This window comes from Protopterus annectens, chromosome 3.part0 (assembly GCF_019279795.1).
Source record: "Protopterus annectens isolate FY-2018-M chromosome 3.part0, PAN1.0, whole genome shotgun sequence".
Lineage (NCBI taxonomy): Eukaryota > Metazoa > Chordata > Ceratodontiformes > Protopteridae > Protopterus > Protopterus annectens.
The window spans coordinates 1,118,994,476-1,119,021,084 of NC_056731.1; the positions used below are offsets into that span (position 1 = coordinate 1,118,994,476).

The following is a 26,609-nucleotide window of genomic DNA, read 5'->3' on the forward strand; positions in this document are numbered from 1 at the left end:
CAGTTTTTCCTTCTGAGACTGTTCCTTTTACTACAAGTAAAAAACCTCGTACCTTCTGTCCATCTTTGACAGCATCTATTGACTTGTTTTTGAAACAATGTGAACGTGATTTTTCTGGGTTACAGGCTAGTAATAGCTCTAATATTTTTCTTAATTTGAATTGGAAAGAGTCTGAAACCCTAAATAGTCTCAGGAGTAATGCTGATATTCAGATTCGACCTGCTGATAAGGGTGGGGCTATTGTCGTTTTTTGATAAAGTGGTCTATGATGATAACATATTTAATATGTTATCTAAGAGCAATGTTTATTTAAGTGTATACCCTGCTTCTTTACGGAGACTAATTCAACATGTTAAAGATGAGCTATATGACCTGTTAATGAACAGACATATTGATCTTAAACTCTTGACTATTTTGTTGTTGAACATCCCTTGTTACCATTGATTTATGGACTACCTAAAGTGCATACAGATTCTCTGGACCCTCCACTCTGGGCAATTGTCTCCAGTAATGGTTGGTTAACAGAACCCCTCTCCATTTTCGTTGAACACAAGTTGAGAACTGTTGTTAATGCTGCACCTACTGTTTTGAAGGATACCAGACACTTTTTAGAAAGTTTATTTAAGTTAAGTTCAAACTATATCTCCAACTGTATGTTTGTTACGCTTGATGTTAGCACACTCTTTACAGTGATTCCAAATATGGAGGTGATTGAGCCTGTTAGACTCTTTTTTACATAAGTTTAGTGGCTGTTCTAGTGATAGGATCTTTTTAATTTGTGCATTGTTGGATCTTGTCCTACAAAATAACGCTTTCATGTTAAAAGACCATTTATAACTGCAGAAGGTTGGCGTGGTTATGGGCACTTCATGTGCCAACAGCTACGCCAACCTCATGATGGCTAACTGGGAGGATGAATTTGTACTTGGTCAGCATGCGTTTACAAAGCATTTAAAATTTTTTAAAAGATTTGTTGATGACACATTTCTTTTATGGGCGGGGTCTTTAGTAGACTTAGACCTGTTCCTTGCATATCTTGAATCTACTACTGACGATCTTAGGTTTACAAAACATGTGGGCATGTATGATATTGATTTTCTAGATGTACATCTCTCTGAGTGAAAGGGGCAAGCTGAAAAACCTCTATGTATAGAAGGCCTTGTAGAAGAAATACTGTATTACATCACACAAGTATGCATCCTGGTTATGTATTTAGGAATATTGCTATGAAAAAAAAAACATTTAGGGCTTCTAGACTGCATACAAATGATGATTGTTTCCATCAAGTCTCTGAAACCATGAGACATGAATTGCTTGCTCGAGGTTATTCTGAACGTGATTTTGGTACAGTGGATAAATTGATAGGTGAAGCTAGGGTCAAATCAGCTAGACCTTATTTTTCTAGTATACAGCATGATTCACATTCTAGGAAGAAGTCATTTGGTCCGTCTGTTTGACCAGTTCTAACTTTCACCAGTGATATTAATATGGTCTGTGATGTTGCACGAAGAAACTGGCCAATCTTGACATCTGATGATAAAATTCTTGATATTGTGGGACAGGTACCCAAATTTTGTTTTAAGAATAGTATGTCACTTAAAAGACAACTGTTATGATAATAATAGGTCTGTAGACTTTCAGAGAGAAAGGGGACTTAGGCCTGCCATAATTGTGCAGCCTGCCTGTATATTTTCAGATCTCGAATATTTGTACATCGATCTACCAGTTATATATTTAATCCAATATTTTATGCAGACTGTTCCACTAGGTGTATAGTGTATCTTGCTATGTGTGACAAATGCTGCTGTTTTTATGTAGGTAAGACCTGTAGGTCATTGAGAGAACGTTTACTTGAACATGTTGAATATATTAGGAACAAAGATGTCATGAGTGCTTTGTTTAGACACGTATCTGATTTTAATGATCATTCCTTTAGTTTTTTGGTATTAAAATTTATATTTTAGAGCAATGGGGGGGGTGATGCTAATAATAAGGTGGAAAAAGCTGAGACAAGCTGGATTACTGCTTTGCAAGCACGCAGACCTCCAGGGTTGAATGGGTGTATTCCCTTAAAACCTTTATTGAAGGAATGCAAATTGCTTCATTGATTAGTTAATTACTATGGTATATGTGTACTGCTCAAGTTGTGCTGTATTTTGTCTGATGAAGTGCCTGGTGTTGGGCACAAAAGCTCTTACCTTTTATTAAAAGAAGGTTTTATTCAGCCTTGTGTGGACTGGTATACACGTTTTTACTTTTGTTGCTGCTGCTGATTTTCTTTTACCAGACCTTTACGGCCTTTTTGGTCAGCTTTGCTGTGTTGAAAATGTGACAGGTTCAGATGGAGATGAAATAACTGTATGAAAGATCAACCTCCCACCCATTAGTGAGTTGCATGTAACACAAAAGATGGAAATAGACATTTAAAAAAGCTGTCTTATATAATGTGTGGGAATACTAACTTCTTATAATGGCTATACTACCTATAATGTTTTGGAATGTTAATGGCCTCACAGGTGTAAACAAAAAGGAAAGAATATTGAATTATATTGGGATATGCAAAGTGCAAAAAGCAATGCTACAAGAGACATGTTTGGAAAAAGTGAGCATGTGAATTTGATAAAGAAAGGATTTAAGGAGGGATTTTCAACAGAGTATGAGGGGCAAAATAAAAGGGGAGTACTTGTTCTAATTGCTAGATGAGTTACAGTAGTGACAGGAGAGGGGGGAAAAGATAATGGTAGAATTGTGGAAGTAAGGGACTACTGGAAAGGGAGGAAGATTATGCTGGCATGTATTTATATTCTCCTAAAACAGCTGTTATGCAGCATAAGAAAGTTTTGAGAGAAATAATCTGCTTTCAACAGAGAAGAGGTGAGGACTGGAATTTGATTTGCAACAATGAGAATGTATCTGGAGGACCTAGAAGGGTAAATATAACAAAATTGGGTAGATTTCTAAATATATGAAAATATTGTGTGTGGAAGATGAGAATTCAGTAGTAGCAACTCTTGAAAGAATTTACATATTATTCCCCAAGATGCAATAACTAGGCTAGACTACACAGAAATTTCATTTCATGGGAACATGTGCATTTAATGGAGAGCTTTGTCACACATCTAATAACTGTTTCAGATCATGAGCCAATAATAATTAAAATAAAAATGTAGGGTAATGAAGTAAAAATGAGACATTGGAACTGCCCCACCTACCTGTTAAAAAGAGAGGAATTTAAGGAGTGAGTAGTGGAAATTGTGTGAGAGTTGTTAGGATGATAGCTGTTTCTTCAGAAGTTATAGTTAGTCAGTGGGATAAAATGAAAGTAGAGTTTAAAAATAGGGAAAATAAAAGAAAAAGAGATATGGTTAATAAGTAACAGGAATTATTTAGAGGGGTTGTCAAATGTTAAAGTATTGCAGAATAAGTGGAGTCCTTCCCAACAAGAAGGGGCACAACTGCAGAGTGCTAAAGAGAACATAAAAAAAAATTTGGATAATATGCATGAGTTTAGAAAGATTGATTAATAATAACTCCAGAGCTCAAAAACTTTAAGCACAGCAAAAGATTGCTGCCAAACTTAGGGGGCCTATAACAAGAAAAATAACCAGAGATCCTGTAGGGTTATTAGAGTTATTTCAGAAACTTTATGAAATGTTATATAAAGCAGGGAAATGTGGAAATCAAGAAGTAACACAAATGCAAATATTTATGGAAGACTTAAGTATGCCAATGTTACAAGCAGATGAGGCTCAATATTAACTTTTAAAATAGGAGGAGATGAGATAAAATGGTGACTTACAATCAGTCTGCAGGAAAGTTTCCAGGAATAGATAGTATTCCTATGGAAGTTTGGAAGCTTGGAGGGAAGAAAGTGATAAAGATCTGAAAGGTTTTATTTAACAGTCTTTTAAAAGGAGGGAAGCACCAGCATTCTGGAAGAAAGCTATGGTGGCTGTAATACCATCCAATCCAGTTTCATATAGACCCATTTCAGTTTTAAACCATGATTATAAACTGTTTATGCCTATAATAACTAAAAAATGGCACAGGTGTTGACATGAAGGATAGATATGGATCAGTGTGGTTTTCTGGAGTGAACAAAAACATTTGACAACATTAATAGAACATTGAAGATCCAGGGGGATGCAGAATGTAAGAAAATACTGCTATTAGTGGGGCTTGATGCAGAGAAAGCATTCTATGGAGTAAGCTGGGATTTTATGAATAGGGCAGTGGAAGCATTTGCATTCTCTAATACAATACTAAGGTTGATTTGGAGGATATGTGAGGGATTGGAGGAAAAAAAAATGTGAGGGGTTCCTTTCTGACACTTTCTGTCTGAAGAGAAGAACCAGGCAGGGGTGTCCCTTTCTTTTTTATTTGCTTTATATTTAGAGCTATTGGCAAAGAATATAATAGACTCAGAAATTCAAGGATATAATTGGTATGGTAATCAAGAAAAGTTGGCTTTATTTGCAGCCAGTATTATTTTGTACATGATAAAACTGGAAAAGGCTATCTGAGTGTTGTGGAGCATCTTAGACAAGTGCAGGTCTTTTGGGGATGTAAGATTAATGAAGATAAAACAAAGGCTATGTCTATGAGCTAATTACAGGGACACAATAAATTATGATGTATTTAGGAGTATGGATTAAAAATGGATTATTTTATGGAATCTAAGGATATGTGGGAAGAGACTAAACAAAAGGTAATAAGTTACTGAGCAACAGGAAGTTGTGATTTATAGATATGGATAGCAAGATACAAGCAGTAAAATGTTTTTAGTCCCTTTAGTTTGTATACAGGTCTGGATTTTATCAATCAATCAATCAATCATAGCAGAAGTTGTGGACAATAATAAAGTTGAAGGAATTTATTTGGGAGGAGAAGATGACAAGAGTCAAGCGGGCTAAGTTGATCTTTCCAACAGAACAAGGTGGCTTAGAATTACCTGGTTTGAAGGGCTATTTTAGAGCTACACAGTTGAGCCTCATATACATAACACAAAACAGAAAGCTGTAATTCAAAGTGAAAAGAGATGATGATGAAATGGGAGAAATTTAAAAAAAAAAAAAAAAAAAAAGGAGAGTCTGTGATTTTTTGGCTGCATGTCCTTAAGGTGAATAGCAGCCATACAGAGTATTATGAAGTATCATAAAGTAACAAAGTATTCTGAGAACTAAACCAGCAGAAGAATGAAAAAAGGAGGATTTGCTGATAAGGATGACTAAAATTAGGTGTAGAGAGAATAGGCAAGAAGGTGCTGGAATTTATTTGAAAAAAATGGCAAAGGAACCAAGAGAAGCTGGAGAGGGAAATGTAATAGAATAGGAGAAGGCCAAGAAGACATTGGACTACAAGGATAGAGACTGCCTTCCCTGTCAGGGATTGATATCAGAGTGTGAGCAAATATAAAAGGATAGAGGAATTGTAAGTGAAAGACCTGTTGTGGTAGAGTTTTTAGTTGACTCTAGAACAGAAGCTACAGTTGAAAAAGGGATAATTAGTATGGCATGTAAATATTGCAATAATAACTATAGGAATCAATCAGAGATGGTTAGAAAAGATTAGGAAGAAAAGATTGGATAAGCAACTCACAAGGGAGCAATCGGAGGATGTATATATAGCTGGCAATCCAAAACTGACCAGCGCCACGAGTGTTGAAATGCTTTATTGAAACCAAGTACACATAAAATAAGATAAAAAACACTAAGCGCTTTCACCCATTAATATTGTTGGGCATCATCAGAGTGTAAAATAATTAAAGTAATTCCCTCCATTTATATTCTTTTAAAACTCCACCCCTTAGTCAAATGCACCAATCACAAAAAACATTCAGTTAATTATGTAAAGTTCTTAAAAATTGTACCTTGATAATGAAAGCTGTATATAAATTTACTATAAAAAGAAATACCATATTTTTATTATTTTATTTTATTTTACATTTGTTGACCGGGCTAGTCCAGCTGGATTAATGTCCATTTTCAGTGGAGGCCCGGGGAGAAAAGCTCCTCAGGTTAGATACAATATTGGAAATACATAAGAAGACATAGTACAAGTGTGATTATACAAAGGAAAAATGAACATACAAATATTATAGATTTTAATTAATTCAGAACAATCCTAGCAAAACAATATAATAAGGTATGAGATCATTTTTTTTTTTTTTTTTTTTGATATGTAATATTTACAATAAATAGGGGTAATATATCAGTTGAAGAAGAAGATAAAATCCAAGTGGATAAGAAAAGTTTATGATAGAGTTAAGGATGCCAACAGGCTAGTCTGGGTTGGTACAAGAGCAAAGCCAGAATTTGTTAAGATGTATTAAAAGTTGTTTTTTAAAGAGTGGGAGAGTATGCAAAGAGGACAGATCAGATGGAAGATTATTCCATACTTTACCTACTGAGTTAGAAAAAAGGCAGTTGCCTGCAGAGTTCATAGTTTTGGTAATATTAACAAGTAATTTGTCAGAGGAACGTAGTTGTTTCAGGTTGATATAGGGAGTCAAGAGTTTGGAAAGAGCTGGTGTTTTAGAAGGTTGGTATAGAATTTTGTGTGCAATTAAGAGTTGTTGAAAAATAAGTTTATTAGGGAATTCCAGCCAGTGTAGTTGTTGTAGGTTTAGACAGTGGTGAGCTCTGAATTGTGATGTGGTGGCAAAGCGGGCAATATTGTGGTAAGATGTAGTGAGTTTCTTAAGGTTGCTTTTAGATAGATTAGTGTAAATAGGAGATGCATACAAAAGGGTAGAAATAAGATGTGTTTGGGCTAGGGTTATCTTAGTTTCAGGTGTGAGGAAGGATTTTATTCTGTATAGGGATCCAATCTTTTTGTTAAGGGCTTTTATTGTGTTGTTGATGTGACAATCAAAGTTAAGATAATTATCAATAGTAACACCAAGAAGTTTAGTTGAGGAGTCAGGAGAAATAATGGTGTTATCAGATGCAGTAATACAGAAGTTTAACAAAGTCGATTTACGGGTAGGTGAGAAGAGTAATAATTTAGTTTTTTTGGGGTTAAGGAGTAGACAGCGATTGGAGAACCACTGTTCAACAGTTGAGAAGGCTGATTGTGTTTGAAACTGGAGTTCTGTTTGAGAAGAGACAGTGCAAATTATAGTGGAATCATCTGCATATTGTATGCAGGTAGTATTAGGAATAGATGATTGAAGGTCATTAATAAAGATGGAAAATAAAAGTGGGCCTAGGATAGACCCTTGTGGAACTCCTAACGAGATAGGGAGGAGAGCAGAGAGAGAATTTTTCCAGAGTACGGCTTGCTGACGATTGTCAAGATAGGAAGAAAACCAGGTTAGGGAAGAGGGCTCCAGGGCAATAGATTTTAGTGTGTGTAGAAGAAGTGTATGATTTACCATATCAAAGGCTTTTGATAGGTCTATGAAGAGAGAAGATGTAAGATTATTGTTATTACGGTTTAGGTTTATTGTGTTGGTGAAGGAGAGAAGAGCTGTGGTAGTACTGTGAGCGGGTCTGAAACCATGTTGAGTGTCTGCCAGAAGGCTATTATTGAGGAGATGGTTGAGTAGTTGTTTATGTATGCATTTTTCCATGATTTTAGCTAAGGGGGATAGAAGTGCTATGGGACGATAGTTGGAGAAGTCGTAAGATTTGCCTCCTTTATGGAGGGGAATGATATGTGATACTTTCCAGATTGCTGGGACATTACTTTCTTTTATTGATCTGTTTATTAAGATAGAGACAGGGTAAGCAATGGCTTTTGCTGCTAGTTGTAGGAATTCAGCAGGAAGCTTATCGGTGAAGGGGTGGTAGGTTTAAGTATTTGGATAAGAGATTGTATATAGGAGGTAGATACAGGTTGTAGTTGAAGGGGAGGAATGGTATTTATTAAGGTATTTGGAGGTAGTTGAGAAGTATCAGGAGATAGTTGGTTGGCTAGAATTTGTATAGAATTGGTGAAGAAGGAATTAAAGTTATTGGCTGTTAGTGTGGGATTATCAGGGTCAGAATCCTGAGGGTTGGGTGTAATAATTTGCCCAGGGGTCAACAGACTGTTGATGCTGGACCAGAATTTTTTGGGTTCCTTTTTGGTAGTTTTTTGAAGTTGAAAGTAATAGTTCTTTTTGTCTGTAAGAATAGCTTTCTTTGTATTGTTTCTAAGCTCTCTAAACTTTTGGTGGTCTATTTGACTTTTGGTGGTATAAAATTATATGAATATGCCAAATATGTAAAATATAAATATTCCTTTACAATTAAAAAGTCAAATAAAATGTGATTTGTATTTTAAGATACTGGAAATGGAAATTGTTCATTTATGCCAGGTGGCTTTGATGCATCCAGTCTAAGCTGCCACAGGCACTCTTTTACCTCCAATAAGGTCTTATCATCACCTCCTTTCTCATTGTGGGGGACACGATCAATAACAAAAAATAAAAACTTTTTAAAATCTCTGCATTTCAAACTATGTGAATAGAGTGCACTGACAGTTTTTTTATTTCTTATGTCCCTGACATGTTCAAGTAATCTAGACCTTAACTTCCTGATGGTTTTGCTAACATAAAATGTAGAACAACTTAGGCAGGTAGCAGTGTATATGACCATTGTAGTGTTACAGTCACAATAACCTGGACATCTAATAGTTCTTCCATAGTTTTGTACCATAACATAAGGTCCATCATTAATATATTTGCATATGCTACACAAGCCACATTTACTCATCCTAGATCTCTTATATGTGGTCAAGTCTACATCCATTTCCTGTAGCTCTTACCCCTGCTAAATATAAAATCAGGTTCTTTACCTGTAATGTCTTTTAGTTCAGTTGTAAAAATACTGAACCATGTCTCTTTCATAATGAGCTTAACCTTAACAGCCATATCATTATAGGGAAGTATCATGGCCCTTGCTTTATTTAATTCAGTGTCATTAGTGGCGTTCCTACTATCCGTAGGGAGACCTCCCTTTAAAATGGGCTTAAACACAGTGTTTCTTTTCCCCTTGATTTCCTTACTTATTTTCAATAAAATATCACGGGGATATCCTCTTTCTATGAACATATCAATCAGTTTTATAATTTCTAAATTGTAGTTTTGATCTTCACTGACTAATCTCGAAAGCCTTACCATCTGCCCTTTCATAATATTTCTCTTTTGAAAATATGGATGGCAACTACCAAAATGTAAAAAGGAATTAGAAAAAGTCTTTTTCCAGTGAATATTGGACTGCAATGTGCCATTTTCCTTGTATAATAAAATGTCCAAATATTCACATTTTTCTGCATGAATTTTACTCATAAACTTCAAAAACGAGGTTGTTGATTCAATATAATCAACAAAATCCTGGACCTCATCCACTGACCCTTTCCAAAAAAACAAAATGTCATCCAAAAAATGCAAATATAGGGCAATTTTGGACTTATACTAGGAATTGAATACCATTTGTGTTTCCCATTCGGCTAACACTAAGTTGGCATAAATGGGGGCACATCTAACCCCTATAGCCACTCCAGTGCTCTGTTTAAAGAGCTCCCCTTCAAACATAATGAAATTGTTTAGCAACACCATTTCCATCAATTCCACCATCAGTTTGCGTCTAAATGTGTGCATCCTACCATACTTCATAAGACAATTGTCAAACATAGTCAAACCTTCTTGGTGTGGAATAGTAGAGAATAAATTGAGGACATCTATAGTTACCATTAAATATTGCTCGACCATTAAAGTTTCTTTAATAACATCTAGACAATGCCAAGAATCCCTTAAAACATGGGGTAGTTGTTTTAGTATGTTTTTACAGTGGAAATCCACAAAAGATGCCAAAGCTTCTGTCTTCGAACCCTTTGCAGAAACTATCGGATGAAAGGGTGGATCATTCATACGCTTGTGAATTTTTGGGATCCCAAAGATGGAGGTAATAGTAGGTACCTCAACCATGAGATAATCATACTCAGTCTTGTCGATCAATCCCTCCATCAGTAGATCATGAAGTTGCCAATCAATCTTTGTGTAGGCTCTATAAACCTCAAATTTTGAAACCCTAGTATAAGTTGTCGTATCACTTAACACATCACCCATTCTAACAAAATAGTCAGTATTAGTCATTATAACCCCCCCCCCACCTTTATCAGGTTTCATTACCTGGTATGTGTTGGTGGAAATTAATTCCTTTAAACAAAATCATTCAGCTACTGTCAAATTATCATTAAAAACCTGTTTTGTTTTTAGACGTCTACGTATCTGAGACTCACAAAGTTGTTCAAAAACACATACCATAGGGTTATTGGGGGGAATAAAAGTACTTGTTCTTTTCAATAAAAACCTATTGTTAGACAGTGGGCTAGTGTTATTAGAAAAAAATATTTTTAGATTCAACTGTCTAGTATAAAGTTTCAGGTTAATCAGCATCTTTCCAATCTCATAGTTAAAACTTGACACAAACGAAAAACCTTTTTTAAATAATTCACTATAATCACCTGACAGTTGTAGTGTAGTAAAATTGTAGATACAAAAACTACCATCTCTAATTGAATTACAGTTAAGCTCACTATTGAAACCTTGATTTTGAAATTCAAGATTATTGTTTGTTCTTAAATGTACAGTGTCGTCAACAAAATTCTGGTTCTCAATATCAACATCACTATTAAAACACACAATATTTGACTCATCATTCTCATCAAAAGAAGCACTTCCATTAAGTACAAAACTGTTGTCATCAAACCTGACCATCTATTTTTTGATCATTTTGTAAACCATATTCATACAATACTACTTTTTTAATGTCCATAAAGTTACTTAGTGAAATCGGTTCTGTCCCTGTTGCCACCTCCGGTTCGAATAAAATGTCTGTCCTCTCCCCCCTTCCCTCGTAATTGTCCTGCTGTATTTGGGCTTGATTTCTCTCCCTTATCCGGTCTGAATGTCTCAGAGGTTGTTGTTCTAAAAAACGCTCATTGTTTCCATTGTCACTAACCATCTCCGTGTCTCTCTCTCTCTATGTTGATTACTAACAGCCATATGGGGATTATCAGTGTTTAACTTTTGCCTCCTAATGTAGTTCTCCCTTTTGTTTGGTTTGAAGTGGGCATAAACTTTATTTTCTCCTTAATCATTCCTATCCCTCATCAGTTTCTTCTGTTTTATTTCAAGCCCACTTCTAACAAATAAATTCACGTTGTGCAGGATTTTTTCATAATATATAGCTCCCAAGTATGTTTTGCTTGGAAGTATTTGCATAGGTATTTTTATACCCCAAGCATACTCCACAGAATTTTTCCTCAGATAAATTGCCAATGTTGGAAGTGTGATGGAGAAGAAAGAGATAACTAGGAACATATGTTTTGGGGGTGCAATGAAGGTGGCAGACTTCAAAAATGCCCTATGGGTTACTCTTTCAGAAATATTGGGTAAGAAAATGGATGTAACTAAGGAAATTATTTTTTGAGTTGGGGTACAAGATCTGAATTGTCTAGTCATAATAAGTCCTCACTAAGTTTACATCTGGTGACTGCCAAAAGCAATTACTAGAAAATAGAAATCATAGACTTAACCAAGTTATTTGAAGTATTAAATATTGTAACAGAGATAAAAGAACCAAAAGTGGTATCTTTAGAAATGAGAAGGAGCAAATTGCATAAAAAATGGAAACTGGGGAACAATTCATTAATAATTTGAAGAAGGAGTGAGAATTAAGGGAAGGCAGTAATTGAGCAATTTATATATACTTGGATTGATAAACGTTATACAAAAAAACTGATTATTTATATATATATATATATATATATATATATATATATATACACACACACACACACACACACACACACACACACACACACACACACACACACACACACACACATATCATGTTTGTAAGAAACATGGTAATATTTTTTTTTGAATAAATGTGTTTTTAAGTGATAATTCATTAAATGTGTTAAAAATTTAAATGATGTTGGAAAAAAGGATGGTCTGTTTCTCTATATTCCAGATCCATAGTGAGTTACCTTTACTTTGAATTTACCTGCTTTCTTGTACTTTGGCTCACCTTTTTTGACACTACCAGAGTTGAGTTCACTAGATAATGGATGCACCATTAAGGATGTCTGTGTAAGAGGAATCTTGATTTCAGAATGTAGGTTGGATTACTGTGTACCAGACAGATAGAAAACCACACATTTCTAAGCACATCCCCCTTCTTTGGAGTGATAACGTTGCCAGCTTTTTTTGCTAAATAAGTAGGTATAGTGACAACAGTATTTGCGGGGTGAGGTGGAGGGTATAGAATTGTGTTCTTCCATTGCATGCTACATGAAGCTTGATGCTGTGTCTTTATTTGGAGGGTATGCATTGTGGTGGCAAAATGTTTACTTGTAGCTCAGACGCATGGGTATTGTAGCTGCCAGGTGGAGCCATATTCAAGAAATGTGCCTGACTCAGGTTTCAGAGTTCAGCAGCAAGTGGAAAGGTGTCAGATGCTGATCTAAGGTCTGAAGCTTAGTTCATTGACATGTTCCTTTGCCATTGCAGACTCTGACTCGGAACATTCTATGAGTGGATTTGAAACTGTTACAAGTCATTCGTTTGACGAAGAAACAAGGATCTGTAGCAATACAACAACATCCGTCATGTCAGGTTATGGGAATCATGATGGTACAGAACCCCAGCCTAATGGTTTACGAAAGTACAGGTATAGATGCCTTAAAAGTAAATTCTTCTCATTGGAATACATTATAGCAGCAATAGATTTGCATGGAAGTAGTCCCTAACTTGGTCCTAGAAATTAAATGTATTAAAACATTTGGATTAACAGTAATGTTTATTAATTCCTCCTGCCTTTTAATCCAGGCATTATTAGAAATGCTGCACACTTTTTTAAATGATGCTTGTGAAACTTTGTTGCAAGTGCTTTGTAATGTATGTTGCACTCCTTCCAACAAAATTTTTACAAATGTTTGATTTGCTTGCTTCTTGTTGGCAGTCTGCAACCAAAGAGAAGCACAAAATTATTTTCGAAAGCTATAAATTAGAAAACTTGAATTAATGAAGCTGTTTGCATGTTACTTATATTATAAAGAACACGGATGTGTTTTTTTACTTTGCTCGGTAAGAGATATTTAGTCCTGAATTTTAATGAAGTGTAATTAATAGTACTCTTCTCTGGTGTCACAGAGACGTAGGAAGCTTAAATGTTCTCTTAAAATATAGATATGATAAACAATTTGTTGCACTTTTTTCTAACATTAAAACATATCGCATACATTGTGCTGTTGAGTAGCTACTAAAATGATTTACTTCTATTTGTTTTTTTTTTCAGACATTGCATGCAAGTAGGGTGCCTTCGTATTTCACAAGTCAGGTGCTGTTTGAATTATTTAGAGCTGTGGTAGCAGGCACTCACGGGGGTGAACTGCCTGTAAATGTAGGCTTATGTAGGCCACATGAATCATTAATTAGTTTAAGGTGTGATGAAGAGAGTCTAATAACCAGTAGTGTCTGAACATTTGTTTTGCCATTGCATTTTTTAAATATCTCTTTCAAAGGGCTCATTGGTGAAAAAGACTTGATAGGAGCATAATTTTCAGTTGCCCATATTGTGCATTTCTTCACTGTGTCATATTTTGAACTTTTTCTAACCACTTAATTCATTGAAGTACTGGGAATGTTTTAAATGGTGTAAGGTCTAAAAAAAGTAAATTTGCATTTATTTTTCAGAATGTTATTTTTCTTTGATATGTTACCTTGGTATGCAATAGTATTGAGTTATTTCCATACTGAGACAGCAGTAATAACAGGAATGAGGCTTTATAAAATTTCTCAGTAGGTGTTCATCTGCAGTTGGAGCAGTTCCATCAGAGGTGTAAGCATTCTAATCAAAGCAGTTATGATTTCTTTGCCTCATTTGAGCTCTTGCATGCTGATTCATGCAGTTTGGCTCTGCACTGCTTTTGGCAGCAAGCCACACATGTTCCAAATCCTTGTACACGCCTCTCTGAGGCCACTTCTCCCCTACAAACACACCTGCTTCAAAAATGTTCTTTACTTTATTGGCTTGTCAGGACTGACTTCAGAAGAAAACTGTACTAAAAACATGCTGAGCTAAAACTAGCTTATTTCCATATATTGCTATACAGCAGTCTATTAATATATTACCTAGAAGACATCAAATGAACCATCATAGGGAAATACAGCAATGAAAGCTTGTTGATAAAGAGAATATATTCTGTCTGTATGCTTAACAAGAGGGCAGAAGGTAACACCCATTAACAGGAATTGACAAGAAAGTACAATTCACGTGTTAAAGCAGAGTGCACTATGAAGTATCAGATTTCGTAAAGGTATATGATTGAAAAGAGATATAAAGGATACAGCTAAAGTAGTAAGAGTGAGGAGGAATAAGAAGAACAGGAAAATGAAGAATAATGCACACTGAATAATTTTATTTCAAGGACATTTGCTGTAATCAACTGTCTGGTCACCAGAGTAGAAGAGCTGAGGAGAGTGAACCTAGACTCTGCAGGATGTTCAGCAGATGCTTTTTTGAGAGATCCTTCATTTGGAGGATCAAAAATATGCAGCAGCCAACTAATCAGAGATTAACGAGATACAGAGGGAGAGAAAACGGAGAAATGGGTAGAAGCCTTGTATAAGAAAGTAGAGGGCCTTTCCAAATGGAGGGAATAAAGGAGGAAGTAGTGAAAGAAGACATAGCTTGGGGCACGGTGTCTGAGTGGAAGATGATGACTAGTCTAGTCTGGCAGTATGGATATTGCTATATAGTACCACCATAGCTTAGATTCAGGGTAGGTTAAGGTGTTATGACACCCTTGGGGTCTGTGCTGTAGAATCATAATCTAAAAAGGCATTAGATTAGCAAGAGAGTTTTGGTAAATAGATGGCATGAAATGATTGTTTGCCACAAACAGTGTGAGAAGATCCTGCTGAAGTGAAGTTTATGGATTTTTCTGTGTTGTGTAACATTAATCTCTCCCCTTACCTTCTCCACTACCCCCCCCCCAAAAAAATTGTGTGTGTGTATATATATATATATATATATATATATATATATATATATATATATACACATACATAAAATACACAAATACACATCAGTCCTTTTAAGTCAAAGATGCTAAAAGTCAGTGGTAAAGTAACATAAAGTGCCTACCTGCTCGGGAGAGGTGGGGGTTGAGCCCTACAGCCCATTTGTTCCCCCCTCAAACTTTCAGTCTATTCTTTCCCACAGTAGCAGAGAGCCATGTGATGGGGAATGGGCTAGTGTACTGATACCTGGATGTTTCTTATTCACATCCCATGGATGGCTTGCAGGCTCTGCAGTTCCTGCTTGCTGGAGTTAGGAATCCTGTGTTACTACACATGCCTTACTGATACTTGCACCATCAGTGCAGATGGGGCCTACTAGAATCCCACCAGTTGTCCATGCTTACTGATGTTGCCTGCATGTGGGGCACGCCAGAATCCTGACCCTTTTTTATGGTGTCCATGCCGTAGTTGTATTTATGTAAAATTGTTACTTATTTGTAGTTCCAGTTTTGTTCTGGAAAGTACATCATCCCCACCACCCTCCCCATATGAGGTTGCTTCAATTTTCTTTGCAGGGTATAGTATTTTGCATTATATTTAGTCTAGAATGCATTTCCCCTCCCAGAAAGTTTAAAGCTTGCCTTTCCACACTTTCCTGCATATGTTATGTGTTGCTGATCTTGCTGTTGCTTACATACTTACACATAATTCCTTCTAATCTCTATGCAGTGGTGTCACTTCTGTAGAAATTGAAGATGATCATTTGCACTTCTGACTCTTGTGGTGCCCTTCTAGTACCTCCTACTTTCTCAGTAAATAACACATTTGCCAACATTTGTCTATCTTTTTACAAGGTAATTTTTTTGACCACATTCAGCAACCACTTCAAGGCTTCTGAACTTTAGGATTGATGGTTAAACAATGAGTGTTTATTAGTTAAAACCAAGCAAAAGAAAACATTAAGCTGTTAATGCAGTAAGTGGACTTACACTTTATCTGATGTTGTTAATCTTCATTCATTCGTGACGGATGGGTTTTTGGTTCCGTCCTTGGAATCGACTCGGCCGATATAACAGGCTCGCGCCAGGCAAAAACTGTCAAACTAAGGTTACCCTTAGTTCCCCTCTCCTCAGATCTCATTTGCCACGTAGAGTTTCAAGATGCATCAGGCCAGCTTAAGCTAAGTGTTTCATTTTTTCATGAAATGTTGATCTTTTACCTTTCTAATCGCTTAGAACTCCTTTAGTCTTAGTTGTTTATACTTTGTAATACTTTTCTTTTGTGAGAGTGAAATTTTCCTTCCCCTTAACCTCACTGGCATGTCTTAGTACCATCGTTGGTACAGGCACCTCCCTTTCCCCTATCCTTTGGCACTACTGGTTTCAAACAGTGTGATAAATGTGGCAGGAAGATACCAAACTCTGATGGCCATCTCTTCTATGTCTGTTGCCTGGGAGTACCACACTTAAAGGTTCAACCTCCGTGCGAGCTCTTTAATGCCTGCACGTAGCTGAGTGCAAGAACAAATTAATTCTAAAGGGTCTTTTAAAATACCCTTTCTCAGAGGTTTTATCTGAGGCAGAGGTCTCAACCCCTCCTAAAAAAAGAGTCGAAAAATAGGAGCCAGTCTGTACCATCATCTCCTCATCCTCAAGAATTGAAAACCACTAAGGCCCAGTTTCATACGGAACCAAAACCAAAAATTGCAAAAAATTACTTCAACACCTGTTTCGGCATTGGAGTCTAAAACTCCATCCACGGTGCTGTCCTTAACCACGGAACTGACAATGACTACTACTTCCACGGTACTAGACCCTTTTGCCACCAAAAACAGTCTTTCCATTAAACCAGTCACTTGCCCCTCTCGTCACAACCTTCTAGTCTTTTGACCATGGTCCAGACACTAGCCGGGACTAGATATTCTCAATCAGTTGACCCTTTTGTTGGACAACAGTTAAGTCCATTCCTTGATTGGCCTGAATCTCCATCAGGGATGTCAACCTGTTCCACCAGGAGCTTTTTAGAGCTCGTTGTAGTGAGACTTGTGGATCAGCTCTTCAGCCAGAGGCATCTCAACTCCATTGAAAACCTCCCTCTCACTCGGAGCCAAGGATTTTTCTCCACAGACTCCAGTATATATTCCTCCTTCAACCTCCTCACAGGTTTTGGAGCCCTCGATGCCGACACCTGTCCCGGTACCCACTTCTTTGGTTCCACTGGCAGATCTTACTATGGTTTTGGAGCCTAGCCTGTAGTCCACAGCTCAACTGGAGCTGACCCACTCTTGAGACCATGACTGGTCTGTCAGCACCATGACCCTTAGTACGGCACTGATTTTTTTCTGCGGCACTGTCTATGGTTCTTCTCGCGGCTCCTTCCCTCAAGGCAGGCTCTTCGGAGCGTGGTGTGACCCCGGTTCTGAGGTTGCCTTTCTCGGTTCCGGGCTCCCATCCCATTTCGGGTTGTCTTCCTTCCAGTTTATGGAGAGGTCAATCGCCTAAGCAGGTTCACAGATGGCCCCTTCGGCGCCGAAATGACTGATATGCATGTCTTCTGATTTGCACCTGACACAGTCCACTACATTGGGACATCAGGCATGGGAGCAACAACATACCCTACTGCAGGGCACCTTCTCTTAGGAGTCCACTTCGGACACCCCACCTGAAGAGCCACCTCGTAAGAGATTGTACAAGAGGAAGCACGTTGATTCACCAAATATGCGGATTTCAATGAGTGGGAAGGGTCCCCATGGTTGTGCCCTGAGGGTGTCTCATTCAGAGACATACTAGAGATTTTGAAACAGAGGGCTGACTGGAAGCCCACCAACCCTTCTTCTAAGGAATCTGTATTCTTGCAAGCTTTCCATGCTTGTCCCTCTACTTCCTGGGTGAACCCCACCTGAAGATGAGTTATCCCAGCTCATCGTGCTTGGAAGGCCCCTGACACCATTGAGCCAATCTCCCAGAGACCGGACAAAAATACTCTCCGCTCCAGAGGATTTTCCCTATTGGTCCAAAGGCTTGGCAGTAGACTCTGTGGTGCTGGTGGCAGCGTCCACTAGGAAAGAACTTGCAGAGCTGAGTTCTACTCTCCATTCTCCTAACAAGGAATCTCGGACGATGGACAGTCTAAGGAAGAGAGTTTATGCTTCATTGACCTTTACCATATGGTGGTTGAAGTACCTGGCACATTTTACCTGTCTCCAGGGAGTCCTCATCATGGAACTCTCAGGAACTTTGGCAGGAGCTGTGTCTGATGAGGTACGTGACAAAGTTGCCTCACAGCTGTCCATGCTGGAATCCATATCTAACTAGTCCATGCGGTTGGTTTCACATACAAATGAAGGGGCGTCCGGAGCAGTGGGTGCAGGTGTTGTCATGAGACGTCACACCTGGATGCCCTTGTGCGACTTTGCAGACCCTTTCAAGTCTTCCTTCATCAACCGTCCCATTGCCACTTCCTCTCTTTTCAGTCCAAAAGTTAAAGATACATTAGCCAGGTGTGAGATGGACAACAAGACCCTATCTGCTGTGGGCATACATTTTTTCACTCCCCAAATGATCCTACTGTAGGAATCAGAGAAGCAGAAAGATGTGATTCAAGAAATCCCAATGGGCCTTATGACACGTGGTGAGTCCCCCTCCCCTGGGGGCAGAGGGGGGAACTCAGCAGGAAGTCACCCCCCCCCCTCCAGAGCCAGGGGGGTCTGTATAACCAGGAGTCCAGAGATTCTTTTTCTGGACAGCCCTGCCAGTGCTACTGAAGAACGGTCTGATTGCTTGCCTCTCTCTCTACACCAATTAGCCTGGAACTCAATAACGACAGATTCTTGGGTGCAGACGATAATTACCAGAGGTTATCACATCCCCTTTAATCTTCACCATAGGCCACAAAGGTGAATCCCCAACATTCCACCCAGAGGGATGTAGCAGCACAAGAAATATGAAAACTGCTCTGAAAAAGTGTCATCCAAACAGTCCCACCAGACCAGATAGAATCCGTATTTTACTCAAGGTTGTTTTTAGTGCCAAAAAAGACAGGGGACTGGAGGCCAATATTGGACCTCAGCATCCTAAACAATTTCCTCAGACCAAATTCCGGATGGTCACAGTTCAGTCTATCCTTCTGTTTCTGGAGAAAGATGACTGGATGTGCTCGCTAGAGCTCCAGGATGCATATTACCATATAAAAATGGACAAATGCTCCAGGAAATATCTCCGCTTCTGGCTAGGAGCCAATCACTACCAATTTTGAGCACCGCTTTTTGGTCTCTCCACAGCCCCCAGAGTGTTCACCAAATGCATGGCAGTGGTAACAGCTCGCTTAAGACTGCAAGAATTCTGAGCATTTCTATAGCTAGACAATTGACACCTTACCACTCCCACCAATCATCTACTGCTTCTCGCCTTGCACTACACTCTACAGCTATCAAGATCCCTAGGGATTTCTATAAACGAAGAGAAGTCAAAACTAATTCCTACTCAAAGCCTAGAATTCATAGGAGCAACATTCGACACAAGGTCTTGCCTAGTCGCTCTACCACTTCACAGGCTTCAGAGACTAAGATCTCAACTCGTAGTGATGCTCTGTCAGGATAAAGTCCCAGCTCGTTCAGTCCTTCAACTGCTAGGTTCAATAGCAGCGACCATTACTATAGTTCCTCTTGCAAGACTACATATGAGATTGCTATAGTGGCTCCTAGCATCACAGTGGTCCATATTAGCTCATCCTTTGTCTCGCCCAATCTGCATAATGAACTGTTGTAAGCAAGTTCTGAATTGGTGGATGAAGCCAAAAATGGAGTTATGGAGTCGCCACTTCTCACCCTCTCAACCCATGTCCATTGTGACCATGGACACATCCCTGATGGGGAGGGGTGGGGGCATTTTCAGAGAAAGAAAGTCCAAGGCACTTGATCCCCTGCGGAAGCCAATTTGCACATCAATGTCCTAGAACTGAGCGTGGTAATTCTAGCATTGCAAGCATTCCAGTCTGCCCTCCTATTGGAGACAATTGCTATCCAGTCAGACAACATGTCGGTCGTCTGGTATATCAACAAATGGGGGGAACCAGATCCTACTCACTGTGTCGGGAAGCCATGAGAATTTGGCAATGGGCGATAGCCTCCAACCACTTTCTGGTAGCAGTGCACATTCCCAGGAATTAAAAATTGATTACGGACAAACTGAGCAGAAGTATTCTCCTGCCTCACGAGTGGTCCCTCAACCCAGTAGTAGCGACAGAGATTTTCCATCACTGGGGGCAGCCTTGCTCCAATCTGTTCGCATCCTCCACCAGCTACAAATGCAGCAGCTACTTTGCTCTGATTCCCCCTCAGGGGGAGTCCCAGAGGGATGCTCTAATACACGATTGGCCCCCAGGACTACTTTATGCCTTTCCCCCTTTTCCTCTAACACTACAGTTTCTAAAGAAAGCTCTTCGGTTGAGAAGCAAATTTATCCTCATTGCCCCCTATTGGCCCCAACAAGTCTGGTTTCCTTTCTTTTGGCCTCACTTGGTTCACCACCCCTGGGTTGTAGATCCAACTCCCGGACTATTGTCATACTCACAGGGGTTGATCCACCCAAACCTATCAAGCCTCAAGCTGACAGCTTGGTACCTCCACTTCCAGTAATTGCCAGGCAAAATAATCTATCATCCCCTGTTTGGAAAATACTTCTGGCTTCCCATAAATCATCCACCAGCAAAATTTATTATAGTAAATGGAACAGATTTGTTTTTTGTCTCAGGAAAAAGGACTAGACCCCTTTTCAGCTCCACTCAATTCTGTACTGGAGTATTTGTCAATCTTACTCCATTCAGGAGCATCAGCTTCTATGATTCAGGTTCATTTAGCAGCTATCTCAAACTTCCATAACAGTTTCCAAGATTCCTCTTTAATATCCCACCATCTCTGTAAAACTTTTTTGAAAGGAGTTATGCATGTAAAACCACCCTTCAAAGAGCCCATTGAACCTTGGAATTTGACACTGGTCTTACAAATTTTGACTCGTCATCCCTTTGAGCCTGCTGATACTTGCAATATAAAAGTCTTGCCTTGGAACGTTTTATTCTTGGTAGCCATTACCTCAGTGAGAAGAAGATCAGAATTACAGGCCTTGTGTGTAAAACGTCCTTACATAGTTTTCCACAAAGGGAGACCATCTCTTCGGACTAACCTGTCCTTTCTACGCAAGGTTGTTTCTGAGATAAATATTAATCAACCCATTGACCTGCCAGTTTTCTTCCCAAAATTTTCTAACCAAGGAGAATATTATTTGCATGTGTTGGATGTACATAGACAGTTGCATTTTTACATAGGGCTAAATTATTCAGAAAAATCAGACCAATTGTTCTTGTCTTTTTCAGGGCCTAAATTAGGTAAGTCAGTTTCTAAAGTCACTTTGGCAAAATGGTTGAGAGACTGCATCACCTTTGTCTAGCAATAGAATCAAATGAGTTTATCAACTAAAGTCGAGGCTCATTCCACCAGGTCAGCAGCCACTTCAATAGCCTTTCATTCAAGAGCTGCTATGGATAATATTTACGCAGCAGCTACTTGGGCTACACCTCATACCTTCATCACTCATTACAAACTGGATATAGTCTGCAGGGGGAGAGCATCTTTTGGCTCAGTGGTGCTCAGGAATATCCTTCCATAGGGCCTCCTAGGACGTAAAGTAGCTAGGGACTCTGTCCGATCCGTCATGAATGAATGAAGATTAACATCATCAGATAAAGAAGTTATGTTCTTACCATAATGTTCCGTCTGAGTTGTTGATCTTCATTCATTTATGACATCCCACCCACCTACCCCCTCCGAAAGACTCCTGGAGGTTCAGATTTGGTCCTGGTTACATGGTAGGGCTCAGAGAAAGCCTCTGCTTTCTTATCCTTACAGGCAAACTCGATCCAAGGAGATGAGGAGAGGAACACTATAGGAACCTTAGCTCGAGAGTTTTTGGTTGGCGCGAGCTTGTTATATTGGCCGAGTCAGTTCTGAGGATGGAACCAAAACCCATCCGTCATGAATGAATGAAAATCAATAACACAAATGGAACTTATGGTAAGAACATAACTTTTTTATCCTTCTTCTCAACTGTTTTTGATTTAGCAGAACATCCCTGATGCTGACTCACATGTTTTGCCCTGTGCATTGTAAAATTTTTGATTTTCTGGTAAATATCTGAGAATTCCAGTCAGTCAGCAGTGCCAGAATTGAGGGTTTCATACTTCTTATTGTTAAGAAAATGCATGTTGATGCAAAACATGTTGCTGTATTAACTTTTTTTAAGCCAGTTGGAGTAGTATTTAAAAATTGTCAAAAAACAAGCCAAAAGACCACAAATACAAAAACCAGCAAGCAGATCCAACAGGAAATCCGATGGTGGAAAAGCAAACATCCGACTCCACGGCAGTGTAACACAAAAATGTTTAATAAATCCACATTGAATACAAACAGTAAGGATTGAGCGCTTTCGTCTCCACCCTGGAGACCTCTTCAGAATCAGTTAAACAAGAAAAAGGCGCTACTTTTATATGCACACTAATAAAATAATTAATCACAATTGAATTAATCACAATTACATTAATCACAGTTAAAATTGATAAACTGTTGGATCTCTGAAGCCCTTAAGGGTATAACGTGGTAAATTGAAAGTTTGAAAAAACACTCTTATCTACTATATTCTTGTGTGTTAAATATGGTAAAAAGAAAAAAGGAAAAAAGAAGAAAGGAGCAATGTTCTTAAAGTGCCATCCACATTTCACAATGCCAAGTATTTGATATGCAAGTATATAAAAATGTAAAAATTTGTGGTTAAATAAATAAATAAAACAATGGCATAAATGTAACATAGTATATACACATGTTGTAATACAATTTTGAATATGTGTGCATCTTATACTAGTAAAAATAAATATAGATACAAGTAAATATAAATATGAATAATGTAACTGTTGTATGTATATGTGTTGCATATATATGTATAGATAAATAGATGTTCATGTAGATGAATTTATATGTATATGTATGTATATCTTAAAACAATTATATAAATTACATACTTGTATACCTAATCTGTAATGTAAATGAATTACTATCAAAAATATGTATGCACATAGTTGTAATAATTTAACATATATCCCATAAGAATCAATAATAATTATATTAAAACCAAGGTAATATACAGAATAATATCAAATAAATGGTTAATATGTAAAAAACAATGTAATGGTGTAAGATGACAAGATGGTATAAAAAGATGGTATAAAATGTAAAAAATATATACAAAAGGTTGTGAATATATATATATATATATATATATATATAATATGAATGTTGAATAAATATTGAATGAATAAATAGTGTGTTTAAAAAATATATATATATAAATAGTTATGTAGTGAAACCATGTATAAAAAAGTTGTGTAAAATAACCTCATATAACAAAAGGGGTAAAAAATGGTATTATAGTGTGTAGGTGTGTTTCTTTGGATCAGAAGCCAATAATTTTAATGCCGGTGTGATGGATATACAATCATTCAGCCCTTTTCCATTGCACGCATCTAATCTAAGCTGCCATATCATTTCCCTATATGCCAGTTTAGTTTCCCAGTCACCCCCTCTATCAGGAGGCTCAACAATTTCTAAGACCCAGAATTTAAAATTGGCATTAGAACATACAATAGAATGCTTGTATAGTGCATTGTTTACATTCTTACGATTAATATCTCTGATGTGTTCGTATATTCTTCTACGTAGGTGTCTCTCTGTTTTCCCTATGTAGAAGCACCAACAGAATTTACAATATGCCAAGTAAACCAGGCCTTTTGTGTAACAACTACTATATTTACTTGCTTTTAGGGTAGTTCATAGACTAGGCAGATTTATCAACTTCTCACCAGCTATAAACGGACATTGAGGACATCTGTTACACCTAAAAGTCCCCCTCTTCTTACTAGTAGTAGAATGACTACCATAGCTAGGTCCATCCTTTCCAAATTCTAATATGTTTTTTAAGTTGTTATTTCCCCTATAGCTATAAGTTAATTTATTCTTAAAAACATTCACTCTCGTAGGCATAGCTTTGAACATTTCCCATACCCTATTAATACATCTCCTGAACCATTCAATATTATTGTGGTAGGTTAGGGTCAAGTATGGAGTGTTTTTCATTTGATTCCCATTTCTCCCTTCACACTCTAACATATTAGTCCCATTACTAATATGTGTATTACTGTTCGGTAAACCACAACTAAGTAGAGGGGCATATCTAGTGCTCCTATGTGTTATTACCCACTTTTTTGTGTCATTAATCAAATCACATGGATAACCTCTTTGTAAAAACATGTTGTTCAGTATATTTAATTATTTTAAAAACTCTTCCTCTTCACTTGTCATTCTAGAAACCCTAATCATCTGTCCTTTTACCACATTCTTTTTCAATAGTACAGGATGATCACTTTCGAAATGTAAATATGCATTTGAGAAATGTTCTTTCCGATAAATGGCAGATGTATATCTTTTTGTTATTTCATCTTTCATTAATTTAACATCCAAGTAATGGAAACCATTCTTTTGAACCTCACGTGTAAAACTAAGTAATGATGTACTTTTGTTGATATATTCAATAAAATTGTAAATATCTTTTTCAGGACCTTTCCATAAAATAAGAATATCATCCAAAAATCTATAGTAGCTATGTATATGTTGGTAATATTCCTATGTAAAAACATAGTTCTTTTCCCAATAAAGCATGACAATATTTGCATAAATGGGAGCACATGCTGCTCCCATTGCTGCCATTTCAATTTGGTGATAATATTCTCCCTGAAAGTAAATATAGTTGTTCCTCAGTATCAATTCCATGTTTTCAAGTATAATACGGAATTCATCCGGTTCCAATAAGTCCATTTCTATAAGTGTTTTTTCAAACCATTCTAAACCATTTTCATGGGGTATCACCGTAAAAAGATCTTTAACATCAATAGTTATAAAAATAATCTTGTCATTATAACTCTCATTGTTTAATTTCTTAATAAATCCCATGAGTCAATTAATATGTGCTGGTATTTCAAGTGATATCCTTTTAACTTAGTGTTAATATATATTGCTAAAGGTTGTGTTTTTGAGCCTTGTGCTGACACAATAGGTCTCATGGGGGGATCATTAACACATTTATGAATTTTAGGGATGCCGAAGATCGCTGGTATAGCTGGTTTACTAACTTTAAAAAATTCATATAGGTCTTTATCATAAAGGCCTTGCAATAAATTGTCATCTATAATGTAATCTGTTTTTTGGTAAGAAATGTTTATTTCATTTTTCGATACCGTAGTGTAACTCTGACTGTTATTGAGTATATTCAGCATTCTTCTGGTATAATCCCATTGGTCCATGATGACCATGCCTCCCCCCTTGTCAGGTTTCATAATTCTAACTTGTTATTCTCTTTTAGTGATTTAAGAAGCTCCTTTTCTTCATGAGTTAAATTAGTCACCTTTGTGTTATTGTTACGAGGATAGTTGCTTCTAATAACACTGCAGAGGACATTCTCAAAACTCTGAATGTCGTGTTGAAGTGGTGGGTTGTAAGTACTACGTCTTTTTAAACACCTAGACTCACTTACGCATTCTGTATCTTTAAAAATGACTGAGAAATTCAACCTTCTTGTAAAAAGTTTTATATCCAGTAAAATATTACTAATATTGGGTATTAGGTATGGCACAAAAGTAAAACCTTTTGCAAAAAGTTTTAAAAAAGTGTCATCTATCACCATTCCTGTGAAATTAAAAATATTAAAATCATTGGATGAACAAAAAATAGAAGAATTAACTTGCTCACTTCCACCTTCATTATCTGTATAAGAACATTGTGAAACAAAATCAAGATTCACATCCACTTCCCCTATAGTTATATTTATCTCCTGTTGCGTCGATAATCAACCACTACCTGAGCATAGGATTGTTGCTGTGGAGTCCTGTTTTTTAACCTCTGTGATCTCCTTGGGCCAAATTCCTCTAAAGGGAAATTGTTAGTATAATAGCCTTCCTGGTAATCAACAGCCGTATTACATACGTCCCCCTCTGCCTGTGGGTTATGGTATTCAACAATGTTGTCCATATGTTCCCCCACCTTCGTTTGATCAACATAATGTGCATTAATATGATAATTACCACCCCAATCATAATGTGCTCTGTGTTAGGAAGTATTATCACTATAGGCAGTGTTAGACTCGTAGTCTTTCAAATCCCTTCTCAATTTTGAAATTTTCCTGTTATGATTACGTGATGTGGTAGCATCAACATCCTGTATAGTCCTGAAATATACTTTTTTGTATTCATCTACTGAAAACAACAAATCTTCAGATATTTCCTTATACAGTCTATCAATAATAATCTTATCCTTTTCCATTCTATTTTCATTATGTTTCATAAGCAATTTAATTATTGATAACCCACATTCATTAAATAAAGCACACACTTCTTTAAATAGTACATTCTCTGTTTCAAAATTAATATTGTTTGGAAATTTTGTAATTCTAAGACCCTTAGAGACAATGTTTTCATGAAGACACTTACTAAAATA

The 26,609-nt window shown here is 37.3% G+C and overlaps 1 protein-coding gene across 1 annotated transcript in view; it reads left to right on the plus strand.

Moving 5' to 3' along the window:
• The window catches only part of OSBPL1A (oxysterol binding protein like 1A), a gene marked incomplete in the record, with an annotated part of 2,690,541 nt that overhangs the window by 1,834,964 nt on the left and 828,968 nt on the right, over nucleotides 1–26,609 (plus strand). The window contains 1 exon segment of the mRNA XM_044065352.1: nucleotides 12,506–12,665. Within this exon segment, the coding sequence (XP_043921287.1) occupies nucleotides 12,506–12,665 (160 nt within the window).